At 46.9% G+C, this 13356-nt stretch overlaps 1 protein-coding gene across 1 annotated transcript in view; it reads left to right on the top strand.

Moving 5' to 3' along the window:
• Positions 1 to 13356, top strand: part of ASTN2 (astrotactin 2) — a 668315-nt gene that overhangs the window by 477921 nt on the left and 177038 nt on the right. The window contains exon 16 of the mRNA XM_084821224.1: positions 4929 to 5194. Coding sequence (XP_084677350.1) covers positions 4929 to 5194 — 266 coding nt within the window. The remainder of the gene's footprint in view (positions 1 to 4928; positions 5195 to 13356) is intronic.

The raw sequence follows: 13356 nt of genomic DNA, 5'->3' as shown, positions 1-13356 counted from the left end.
AGACAAATGGGACACACACACACACACACACACACAATTTCACCACATTTCTCCTAGGGGAGGAGAAATTCTCCATCAGTTTCTCACAGGTAGGGCTCACCATTGGCAGGGGTTGTAGCACAGCTTTCTTTTTTCCTAAGAGTTTTTGGTTTACCGCTCTGCTTCTGTAGGTGGGAACAGCATCACCTGTGTGGAGGCTTCCACTTTTCTGAGGCAGAATTTTGCATTTCTTTTGGTGGTATTTTTGAGCTTGCATAATCACTGCAAGGTGGCCGAGGGTGCTGTGTGTGTTCTCTCTCTCCGTCACACACCTTTCCATTGCTCTGCAGCCTCCCAGGCCACCTGCACTTTCTGAACTGAAAAAGCCCCATGGGACGAATTGCCCCAGGATGACTTCCTCATGATGGCTTTAACTGAAGTGCGGGAAGCCAAGGAGAGTACAGAGATCACTGTACAATGACAGACAGGACATGCTCCTCAGCCAACTCATAAGTAAAGTAAGGACAAGAACCCCCAACCCAACCCATGAGAATTTCCCCAAAATTTCTCCTCCTTTAAATGTCTTTCAGAAGCATTTTTTTTCTGTCAAATTGAAAGAGAATGATAAAAAAAAAATGGGGGAGACATTTTTTGGCACAGCACTACTTAATATCTCATTGGTTGGGCTGAGAATGCTCATACTCCAAAAGAGTGACACCAGATGGTACTGAAATGCCTTGGTTCTGAATGATCATATAGCAGGCTACAAAACTGCTCTTGGGATGACCACAGAAACACAGTGAAACAAGGGTGTTGGGCTGCCCAATGGCCATACAGCATCATTCATTTTAGTACATCCCAAGAAATGTTTCCGATCCAGTCTGTATGATGGTCGAGTCACCCTGTCACAAAGAATGTTCATTTGCCTGTGTGTTGAAGACTGAGGGGGCATTGGCTTGTGTTTGGGATGTGTGTGTTCTGTTTATCTGCTTTAGAGGGGAGTCGAGCCTGGCTTAAGTAACAAGGTCTTTCTCAACTTGAGCAGGGGGTTGGACTCGATGGTCTTATAGGCCCCTTCCAACCTTACTATTCTATGATTCTAACTTAGGTGTGCCCCTTCCTGCATTCTTGGTTATTCTTTTGTCCTGCCTCCTGATTTGTCCTCTGGTCCTCACCACGTCTGGCTGATCTCATCGCTCCTGGCTCACCTCCCAAGACATCTGGAAGGAGTCTGCACTAGTCAAATGGGCCAGATGTGGTCTCAAGCCAGGCTGGAGGTCAGCAAGAAGTCATCAGAGGTGGGCAACGTGCAGGGCCAAAACATTTGAAGGGCCTCAACTCCCATCAAAGCTCACCAGCAGAGCCAATGGTGAGGGACCATGGGAACTGTAGGCCAATCATCTGGAAGGCTACAAGCTGCCCACGTCTGATTTAGGCAGGTTGTGTTGTTACTTGAAGCGATGCTCAGTCCTTAGACCGGACTTGTAAGGAAAGGTGTATTGGGCCTGGGGTGTCTCCATTGTTGATGGCACTCAGGGCAGTACTTCAGGCTAGAGAATGTTGTTGACTCACTGAACCAGGGCTGCCTGACAGAGGGACCACAACCCTAGTGCTTCAGAAGGCAAGGTGCTCGAGATCTGAGTTCAAGATACACACAGGACCTTACACATGCATTCAGCAACCCTGGTAGTTGAGAGAGAGGCCGAGCGATAATGACCTGGGTCTCCCTGGCCGCAGGACAGCCTTCCCCAGGCCTTGTGCCATCTGGACGTTTGAGACTACAGCTCCCATCATCCCCAGCTGGCATGGCTACTAACAACAGTGGGTGGGAGTTGTAGGAGCGTTCCGGGTCGGAAAAGGCTGTCCTAGGCTAACACTCTAACCGCTAACCTACACTGCTTCTCATTTGATGCGCACTGGCCACCAAATGAAATGTTCCTTTTGTAGTCTTCCCTGCCTCTCCCCACACCCCAATCCTTCAAGACGTCCATGTTTTTTTGTTTTCGTTTTTAAGTGCTGCATGTACAATTATTAAATTGTTTGCATTTGACACGTGTGTGTGTGTGTGTGTGTGTGTGTGTATTTAAGGAAACAGAAACACTGCTTTGGAAAGGAAGGTGGGAGTGAGCTGGTGACAAGTGGGTTTCCGGCCAATCAGTGCTATGCATAGCTAGTGTTTACACAGCACCCCTTTCCCTTTAAGCTTGCTCCAGAAAATACGGTGGCATATCTCCGCTCCATACGGCGAGTGGGCGTGCGCTCCCACAGCAGGCGCGCCCCTCAAGTTACGTACATAAGTATGCACCCTTAATTTGTCTTGAGCGTGAAACCACAACCAAAGAGGGCTTTCCTCTTACCCTGCTATGAGACATCTTTTATCACTTTCTTGAGGTCACACCAAACAAAGACCTGTGTCTTTTACATGACTCAGGCACTGGTTTGGGCACAGCGGTCTGCGCAGCCGGGGAGCTCTGTTTCAGAGACCTTTGGCTTTCTCGGGAATGCAAACATGGGGGTTGCTGGGACCGCAAAGGAAATTATTTTTGTTCCTCTTCTCCCCCCGCCACCCACCTCCCCTCACCAGAAGCCATCGCTCTATAACTCCACTGGAGGGCAGCAGAAACTCGTAGAATCCAGGTTTAAGGCAGTACGGAGTGCCCCAGCTGAAAGAAGTTTGAGATTTAGATGCAGATGCTTCGTGTATATACTGTTTGTGCCGTTACATATGCAGTGTGCAGACATACATGCTTGAGCTCTCACGCCCCTTTAGGTTTCTGCTTTCCCATAAGCATCTCACTGTCCATATTGTGACATTCTACCTGTGGGGGGGGGGGAGGGGGGCACTTAAAAAAAGGTAAAGGTGTCCCCAACCAGTCGTGTCCGACTCTAGGGTGCGGTGCTCATCCCCGTTTCTAAGCCGAAGAGCCAGCGCTGTCCGAAGACGCTTCCGTGGTCATGTGGCCGCATGACTGAACACCGAGGTGCACGGAACGCTGTTACTGTTCCCACCGAAGTGGTACCTATTTATCTACTTGCAATTTCTTGCTTTCGAGCTGCTAGGTTGGCAGAAGCTGGGACTGAAGACGGGAGCTCACTCCTTCACGCGGCACTCGGGTCTTGAACTGCTGACCTGCCGACCTTCCAGTCTGCAGTTCAGCGTCTTAACCACTAAGCCACCGCGGCCCTGGGGGGGGGGGCACTTGTTGTTGTTGTTCAGTTGATCAGTCGTGTAGGGGGGGGCACTTACACACTGCCAAAAAAAGAGGAAAGACATCACCAAACAGAGGAGAAAAGCGGATACAGATTTGCATAACATTTGCATATGCTAATTTATGTAGTATAGATGCAAACTTAGAAATCATTGCTCGAGCTTAAATAGAAATAAAACACGTCCTGCCATATTGGGGAAGACTATGGCCCGGTGACCCGTGTGACCACTCAGACTACTGCCCAGCCCTTGGGTTTCCATGTCTTCCAGGGGAGCAAAAAGCCCCCCCCCCAGATTTCCCAAGGACACAGCTGGTGTGGTCTTAAAAAGGGGCGGTGGTGGAACCCAGCTGCAAACTCTCACCTATCCCTCCTTGTGTTTGTAGATGCATTATTATTATTCATTACCTAGTTCCTACTAGCTGCCTACCCATCACCCACCAACGAAAGGAGCCGGTAACTCCGTATCCCATTACTGTGACCCAGGTCAGCTCATTCCTCTCGTTGTGGGCTCTCATGACAGGCTCTCCATCATACACACACACACACACACAGCTCAGTTCCCATTTCATCTTGCTGTCTGGAATGTTAAGTTTCAATTCAGACATTGGGGAAAATGGGAATTCGTTTGATTTTTGTTTGCTAAATTCATGGTTTGTTTTATTTAAAGAACGACCTCCAATTCTGCCAGACTGAGAATAGTGGGAGGGGGTGCATCTCTCTGTGCTCCTGCCTCTCTGATCTCCTTGATTTTAACCAGTTTTTAAAGAGCCTTTGAATGGCTTTGAGCCATCTCTCAAGAGCATAATCCCTTTCGGTAACCCAATCCAATTCTTCTTCTCCCTGACTCCCTTCTGCGTCTGTATTTCTCCTTCCCCACACTGAGATGTCTCCTTCACAGGCCTGTTTTATTTATCTGAAAAACTAACCCTGCTCTAATCCCATGGAAAGATTGGCTTGTTGGAATTCACACAGTCTTCCTGCGATTACCTTTGATCCAGTGTGCGTTGGCTTTTGCTGTCAGTCAGACGGAGCGGTAAGGTTCCAGGGAGCTCTCTCCTCAGCCTTTAGAGATGAATGAATCTTGCATTGATTTATTTGTCATTGGTTGTTCTTCTTTGTGGACTCTGTGCAGCACACACATGGGCTCTTGTCGACAACAGTCCTTTCCGGTTGATAAAAGGGACCTCATCTTGATTTCTTGGGCAGGTGCATATATTCATCAGCTACTATGGGCCTCAAGGTCACAAATTATCAGGCTACCATGTTGGGTTGCCACCTCCTCTGGTGGGATAAAGTTGGTAACTTGTTTGACCATTTGCCTGACCATAAAAGGAACTTAGCCCATGTATTTCAAAACAAGGCGATGATGAGACTCCCAAGAGAGCAGATCCATATGCCGAGGCACCAAACGGACTGCAACTCAAAGGCTTTGGTGGGAGCTGTGACACTCCGTCGTCATGCCTGGTTAAGATCGGCTGGGCTCTCTTGACTTGGATTGTCTTGTAGGCCCCTTACAACCCTTTGATTCTATGAACTTAAGTTCTAAGAGCATGCTCAGCAGCCACATAATGTGATGTGTCTTTGGGATGGAAATGTAGTATGCTGGACAAGGATATACTCCACGCTGCAACATTTTGTTGCAGAACCTACTTGTCTTATGTGGAAGACTCTGCTTGGGACTGAAGTATTTAATTTTACTTTTCTTCTCCTTCCCTCTCCCTGCTCTGTCCCTCAACCAGAAACAACTGAACTTGGCAACAAGAAGGAGCTGAAGTCAATGCCGTTCATCACCTACCTCTCAGGCCTGCTGGCTGCCCAGATGCTGTCAGACGATCAGCTGATGTCAGGTGTGGAGATCCGCTGTGAAGAAAAGGGACGCTGCCCTTCTACTTGTCACCTGTGCCGGCGCCCAGGCAAAGAACAGCTCAGTCCTCTCCCAGTGCTCCTAGAAATCAACCGTGTGGTCCCACTGTACACGTTGATCCAGGACAACGAGACCCGGGAGGTGAGTAGTGCGAGAGTAAAAACAATGAAAAACTCTAAACAAAAAATCATCCCATGTCAGTACAACATTTTATGCGACATGGACAAGAAATGTAGGGTGTATTAGTAGATTAGGACTGTGCTTTTGTTTCAAGACAAGTGAAATATTGAACTGAATGGGCCCCGTCTGGTTCAGTTTTCTGTTGTTCCAGTAAGAGTGTGTACCATTTCGAGGCATTATCCCATTCATACATATTCGTTATGCCTTCAGAAGTTGAGGGGGCTTACCTTTTACTGATGGTGGCACAGAGCTGACCCCCATTTTCTCTTCCCAGAATGCCCCAGTTTTTGCATCATTTGGGGGCATTCTAGGAAAAAATGGGAGCCAACAGTGGAGTCCTCCAGATGTTTTGGATTACAACTCCCAGCATGGCAAATGGGCAGGTATTGTTTATTTGTTTAATTATTTAGTAGCAATACGGTTTGATACAAAAAGAAAGTATCGGGGAGAGCAATCCTATAGCCCCTAGACAGAGTTTGGATGGTTTAAATTCCTGGATCTGAGGCCTTCACAGCGCTTCCCACTCTGTACCAGATTCTCATGAGTAGGGCTGTGCAGGGACCCCCCGATCCAACTCCGAAGCTTCTTTACAGCTTCCGAGCCGGGCCCTATTCGGCTTGGGCAGATTCGGAGGGCCCCTGACCCTCCTCAACCTCAAACCTGAACTGGGGTTCAGATGGTGAACCCAGCTTTGGGTCCCCCCCCGCTGCCCCCACACAACTCCCCAGCCCCTTCTCTGTCGCCATGCCACCGCCGCCCCCACTGCCACCATCTCCTGAGGCCTGGATACACAGCAACTCGTCGTCTTCCAGGGAGTCTCCATTTTTAAAATGGCAACCTCCTGGAAATTCCAGGAAGTTGTCATTTTAAAAATGGTGACTCTGCTTCGCCTTGGAAGGGGCACAAAGTGACCTGAAGCAGCCCGATTCGACTCGAAGTTCAGGCCTCGGGCTGAAGCGGTGCACAGCCCTACTCATAAGTCTCCAAGTTTCGAGGCTTACAAGTACCAAGGGCAAATCTGACAGGATTGCTCCCTAAATGGTTTATGGGAATGGTAATCCAAAATCTCTACGTTGCCGGCCCCTGCACTGGGGAATGCAGATGTTCTAGGGAGGGGAGTACACTCACGGAGGCAATGCCACCCAAACGTATTCGCCAACTCTGCACGTTAAACTGGTCTGTGCTCTGGTAACCTTTAGATTAGATTACTGCAATGTGCTTTATGTTGGGCTGCCTTTGAAGACTGTCTGGAAACTGCAGCTAGTGCAGAATGTGGCAGCCAGAACTTTAACTGGAACTAGGCATTCCAGACATATAACTGTGGTTCTGACCTGGCTGCCAATGTGTTTTTGAGCCTAATACAAAGTGCTGGTTTTGACCTATAAGGCCTTGCACATCTTGAGGTCTGTACCTCTAGTACTGCTGTCCTTCATATGAACTTGCCCAGACCCGGAGATCAACATCTGAGGCCATTCTCTCCAGGCCCCCGCCGAGAGATATTCCTCCCAGGGAAGCTTGCCTAGCACCACCTTATAGGTACCAGGTGAAGATGTTTCTCTCTTCCTAGGCATTTGGATAGTATAGTGGTCCAAAGAACAGTGACTATTCTGTTTGGCCTTGTGAAGGTTTGAGGCCTACAGAGACAAGGAAAAAGGTCAGGTCTAGAGGCCTGGAGTTTTTTTTTTGTTTGGATGGTTTTTGTTTTGGATGTTTTTGTTTTTGTTTGGATGTTTTTGTTTTGTTTGGATCCCTGAATTGAGTAGTTTCATTTCCCAGGTTAAGTTTCCATTTCATTTCCCCAGTTAAGTTTCATTTATTCAGGTTTAAAACAGTACTTTTGGTTTTGTGGGAGGAGGGTATATAAAGAGAGTGAGCGAGCCAGTAAAAGCAGAGTCGGGGATACTGAAGCCTGAAGAGAGAGCAGGAAGAAGCAGCCTGGAGAAGTCTAAGTACAGTTAGGGTAAATGAACTTACATTTTGCAATTTTTATTTTCCCCTTAATGCTTTTGTGTCACTCAACTCTATTGTGTAAATACCCTTAGTTGTGATTTGCTTGCTTTAATTTACTAGTAAACTGTTGTGGTTAACACCCAAGTGTCTAGAGTCTCAATCACCCCACACCTACAGCCTAAACCTGACCTTACTGGAAAGGGAAAAGTAAAAGAAGGAAGGTGGGACTCTTAAGGACTAAGGAGGCAAGAGATCTTTAAGGGGTTGCTCTGGGGGTCCCGGTCATAAGGGAAACCCTGACAGGCCTACACTGGATAATCTGTTCCTTATCCTTTCTTATAGTGCAGGAAAGGGTAACTGAAATGCTCAAGGGGTATTGGAGCACCTTCCCTACAAGAAAGTATTAGAAACACTGGGGGCTTTTTAATTCAGAAAGAAATCAAAGATGACTAAATAAGTCTGTGTGTATATGAAAGCGAAACTTGATAAAGGTTTCAAAACCATAATTGGTGTAAAGAAAATAACAATAGATGAAGAGCATCCCCGCCCCCTGTTGGGGGCGGTAGAGCTGATTTGGGTGGCTCCCATTTTCTTTTCCCAGAATGCCCCAGATAGTGCATTGTTTGGGGGCATCTAGAGGCATAAAGTACGAACATTCTGGGTCTTCTTATCACTACAGGTGCCACTCCCAAACTACTAGTCTCAGTCCTTTTCCCTACTTAGTATCTGAGCAGATATCAAAGCTCTGCTCTTGTCCGATCTTCTGCTTATTGGTGGCTGTGAGGTCTTGATCCAAACAGTGTGTGTTGTTCTGTCTTTGCCCTTGTGAAGCATCATTGAAGCACAATAAGCTGTGCTGTATTTTTCCAATGCAAGCTCTTTTCACAGCTTTTAGTTCAGAGGTGTTATAATACCATAGCATCAAACATCAGAGATCAAAAGTCCAGAGCCTTCTTGAACATGAGTCTGGGGTCTAGAGCTTAAGTCTAATGTCTTCTTTAAATATGAGTCTGGGGCCTTTTCCAGGACTTCACAAGGATCTCCTCCAAATTCTTTATTAGGCCATCTGTCTATTTCAGGACCTAGTAGCAATTTGCAGCTTCTTCAAGACCCAGCCAACAATATCATTTAACCCTTTTCAGTAGCAGATTAGAAGGACTGCTCTTACATTCTCAAGGTGTCTCACAGGGATGCCCCCACCCTTTCCAGGTGGAACAAAAGCTTTGATACTTGCAAACTCTTATCTATCTCAGAAATACAGCACCAGAAATCAAAGCGCAGTTTCATATGGACATAAACTTGGTTGTATGCAACACCGTTTTCACAGGAATTCCCTGCAGGAGCAATGCCTGAATCAAAATGGCATGATCAAATGGGTCCTGTTTCTCCCTGTTGTTGTTGTTGTTGTTCAGTCATTAAGTCGTGTCCGACTCTTCATGACCCCATGGACAATGGCACGCCAGGCCTTCCTGTCCTCTGCTCTCTCCCGGAGTGTGCTCAAGTTCATATTCATTGCATCGGTGATGCTATCTAGCCATCTCATCCTCTGCCGTCCCCTTCTCCTTTTGCCTTCAGTCTTTCCCAGCATCAGGATCTTTTCCAGTGACTTTTCTCTTCACATTAGGTGGCCAAAATATTTGAGCTTCAGCTTCAGTATCTGTCCTTCCAATGAGCACTCAGGGTTGATTTCCTTTAGGATGGACTGATTGGACCTCCTTGCAGTCCAGGGGACTCGTAAGAGTCTTCTCCAGCACCACAGTTCGAAGGCATCAATTCTTCGGCGCTCAGCCTTCCTTATAGTCCAGCTCTCACAGACATATGTTACTACTGAGAAAACCATAGCTTTGATTAGATGGACCTTTGTCGGCAAGGTGATGTCTCTGCTTCTTACTATGCTGTCTAGGTTTGCCATAGCTTTTCTCCCAAGGAGCAAGCATCTTTTAATTTCATGGTTATAGTCACCGTCTGCGGTGATCTTGGAACCCAAGAAAATAAAATCTGTCACTGCTTCCATTTCTTCCCCTTCTATATGCCAGGAAGTGATGGGGCCAGATGCCATGATCTTAGTTTTTTTTAATGTTGAGTTTCAAACCAGCTTTTGCACTCTCCACTTTCTCCCTCAACAAGAGGCTCTTTAGATCCTCTTCGCTTTCTGCCGTTAGGGTGGTATTGTCTGCGTATCTGAGGTTGTTGATAAGTTTCTCCCTGGCTGGGGGGTAATTTATCTATGTGGGTTATAGCCCACCCTTCAACAAGTGTTCAGCCTATGCTTCAGACTGAGGCTCGCTCAACAGAATACACCTTTATACCAGTTCTCTATGCAAAGAAAGCTAGCATATCAGCTAGAAGTCTGGACTTTAATACTTCTTCCCAACCCTTGAAAGGATTCCATCCTTAAAGGCAGCCTAGAAATAATTTTAAATAGATAAAATAAATGAACATCCTATTTTTCTATATGCAGGGAATTGTCTTCATATCAGGAAGTACTGCTCACGAGCACCCCCACCTGTTGTCCAGAATTGTACAGCCTGGACACAGCAAGGCCTTTGTCATTACAATGGGAGGTGCAGCCATGGAAACTCAGTTGAGAGGCTTGGGAGTGAGTCATCGGTAGCCTCATTTCTCTATTTGTAAAATGGTAATGGTGGAGGTCTCCCTTATGGGTCTATCATGAAGCTTGAATGACAAAAGCCTCGGGACACACATTCAAAGTGCTACACAATGGATTATTGATCAAAGCAAAGGCTCCTGAGTGTGCAGAGGATGGGGAGAGAATCTCGGTGCGCTTAGCGACTCGAGCAAACCTTTCTTCTTCTTCTTTATAGGATCTGAGCACACTAGGGATTCTGTGTCTATGTAGACTAACATACCCAAACCTTCTGGACCTAAAAAGCAAGAGCAGGTGTTCACACTCCTTTCTCTTTCCACCTACAGCATTTCCCTGCTTTTCCTCCTTAGTTGCTTGACAACCATTTTCGACAGCCACTTTTCCCCTCCTTTCTTTTGCTCTTGTACTTCACCACTTGCTTGCAAGGCTGCATTATACCACACAAGTATCTTTGTGTTTTGGGCTCCATAGAGACTTTAGGCATCTCTACACCTGCCTAAAATCCTGCATTTAAAACAGGGCTTCCTGCTCCCATTTTAAATGCAGGATCATGACTCCCTTTTTCACCCGCTTCCTTTCCCCCTCCTTCTCTCCATATCTGAGTCTTCCACTATGTTTCATTGGTCTCGCTCCATTTCTTGCCGCTTTTCCTCTTTTCACAGAGGGAACTCAAGTGGAACACAACAGGGTAATTTGATAGCTTGTTATCTGTGATATGTTTAAAAATGGAACCAAGGGCATTTAGTGCAGGAGACAGCTTGGAGGTTCACGCGTCATGTAAAGAGCCACAAACCTCCATGAAGGAGCAATCTCAATTGCAGGATAAATGCTCCGTGTGAAGAAAGCCTTTAGGAAGCTGCTGTATACCAGTTCAGATGATTTGTCCATCTAGCCCAGATTCCCCCAACCTGGTGTCCTCTAGTTGCATTGGACTACAACTCCCAGCATCCCCAGCCAGCATATTCTCTATTCTGAATAGCAGAACCATCACCTGCTACCTGTTCCTGTTTTCAGCAGGAGATAGCAGGGATCAAACCTGCAACCTTCCGCAAGTGAAGCAGCTCCTCTACCGCTGTGCTCTGAACATAAGAACGTAAGAAGAGCCCTGCTGGATCAGACCGAGGGTCCATCTAGTCCAGCATTCTGTTCACACAGTGGCCGACCAGCTGTCAACCAGGATCCCACAAGCAGGACACGAGTGCAACAGCACCCTCCTGCCCATGTTCCCCAGCAACTGGTGTACACAGGCTTACTGTCTCTGGTCCTGGAGGTAGCACATAGCCATCAAGACTAGTAGCTATTGATAGCCTTCTCCTCAGGGAATCTTTCTAACCCCCTTTTAAAGCTATCCAAATTGGTGGCCGTCACTACATCCTATGGTAGTAATTCCATCATTTAACTGTGTGAGTGTGAATGATTGATTGATTGATTGCATTTGTATCCCGCCTTTTTTCCTCTTGCAAGGAACCCAAGGTGGCTTACATGATCCTCCTCCTCTCCATTTTATCCTCACAACAGCAACCCTGTGAGGTAGGTTGAGGTGAGAGTCTGTGACTGGCCCAAAGTCACCCAGTGAGCTTCCATGGCCAAGTGGGGACTAGAACCTGGAACTTCTGGCCCCCAGTCCAACACTCTCACCACTACACCACACTGGCTCTCATGTATTTAGAACTAACATGGTGGAATACACAACTGGTGAACATAGGCTCACTGCCTCTGGTCCTGGAGGTAGCACATAGCCACCAGGACTTGGAGCCATTGATAGCCGTCTCCTCCACGAATTTGTCCAACCCGCTTTTAAAGCCATCCAAACTGGTGGCCATCACTATATCCTGTGGTCGCAAATTCTATAGTTTTAACTCTGCACTGTGTAAAGAAATCCTTCCTTTGATCTGTCCTGAATCTCCCACCAATCAGCTTCATAGGATGACCCCTTTGAGTTCTAGTATTTTGAGAGAGGTAGAAAAATGTCTCCCTATCTACATTCTCCGCATCACGCATAATTTTGTAGACCTCTATCTGGTACCTCCCCATAACTTTTTTTTTTTTTAATAGTAAGGAGGGAGGTGCGATTCCATTTCAGCACAGGTCTTTCTCAAAGCTGCACCAGGATTTTGGAAGCTTAAAGCTACCAGGAATACTTTGCGCCACCAAGATCCCCGTTAGCTGATTTACAACCCTTTTCCTTCTCATTGTTCTCCCCCGATACCCCGTAGAGCTCACTGTGCCGTCAGATTATGGTAAAAGGAGAGGCCGTTGGGATGTGCCCCGCTGGCCGCTGGAGGTCAGTGTTACACTAACAGGTGCAGGAAATTTTCTCAGCGACCAACCGTTCTTGAGGTTATTGGTTGGCTTCTCTTCTTTCTCGCTGCAAAACACTGAGAGAGCATCAACGTTAATTATATGTAGATGTATCCCCCCCCCCTTGCGTGCCCATCCCGTCTTCTGCATTGCCTCTCCCCTCCTGTAAACCAGGGGCCCCCGTTCCCCCATCCAAAAATGACAGACCTGTTTAAAGTCACTGATTAACATTGCAGCTTGCACTTGAAATGCGCCAGCTTGCGGCAGCTGTGGGTGGGACAGGGCGAGCTGCAGGTCTGGAAAGCATCCCAGTGAGTGGAGGTATGGCCACCATACAGACAGAGCCGATCCGCTCTCCTTTACCCTGCTCCCCAGATCTGTCCTGACTGGGAGGCCTTTTGGTTCTCCCCATTCCATGATGGTATGTTGACCATCTCCATCACCCCCACCCACCCTCGTCGTGATGGATGCTTCCATCAGAAATTACGCTTTTTTGCACAGCCTAAGCAGTGGTGCAGTTAGATTATTTTAGAACCTGGACATAATGCCTTACAGGGAGGGTGGCAGGGGGGCTCTAGATCGCGATATGAATTACTTTAGTCGTGAAACAACATTTCTATCCCCTTACCCATTCCATGCCTTTCAAGTGCTTCTCCATTCCTGGTGTGTTAGAGCAACAGAAACAAACAAAACAAAACTCTTTACCAACCCAGATGTGGGGTTTTTTTGTGTGTTTTTTAAAAAACAAGCGAAGAAATATTTCTGCTGTCCTGATGCTAAACACATTTACTTGGGAATAAGCATCGTTTTGCTGTAGAAAATGTTTAAAGTACAAATAATAAGCCTGGCTAGCCACCCCAACTGTAAAATAAGAAGAAGAGGAAGAGGAAGAAGAGGAAAGATTCAGGCTTGGCTGCACCACTGAGTGCAATAAAGGTGCTAAGTTTTGCCTTGTTTGTGAGACAACATTCCCAAGCGAATAGCTAACCTGGTGCTCTGGAGTGCTCTCTTCGTGAAATTAGCTAGCTCCCATTTCACATATTTTGCTGCCAGGATCCGGGGTTTCAAGCAATCTGGAAGTATGATTTATTTGTAACGGAAGTGATATAGCCAAAGGGATTTTTTTTTTTTTAAGACAGGTGGGCCATTTAGGTCAAGGGACTAGTCATGGGGTAGGGTGAGAAGTATAGCGTTTTGCAACATGCTGACACTGAACTATCGGCGTGCATGAAAGCCTGAGCTGTCTCTAACCTTGATGATTTCA

Source organism: Heloderma suspectum, chromosome 14 (genome assembly GCF_057233095.1).
Source record: "Heloderma suspectum isolate Gila_16-S chromosome 14, 16-S_ref, whole genome shotgun sequence".
In the NCBI taxonomy this organism is placed as follows: Eukaryota; Metazoa; Chordata; class Lepidosauria; order Squamata; family Helodermatidae; genus Heloderma; species Heloderma suspectum.
This window is presented reverse-complemented; position numbering and strand designations above follow the sequence as displayed.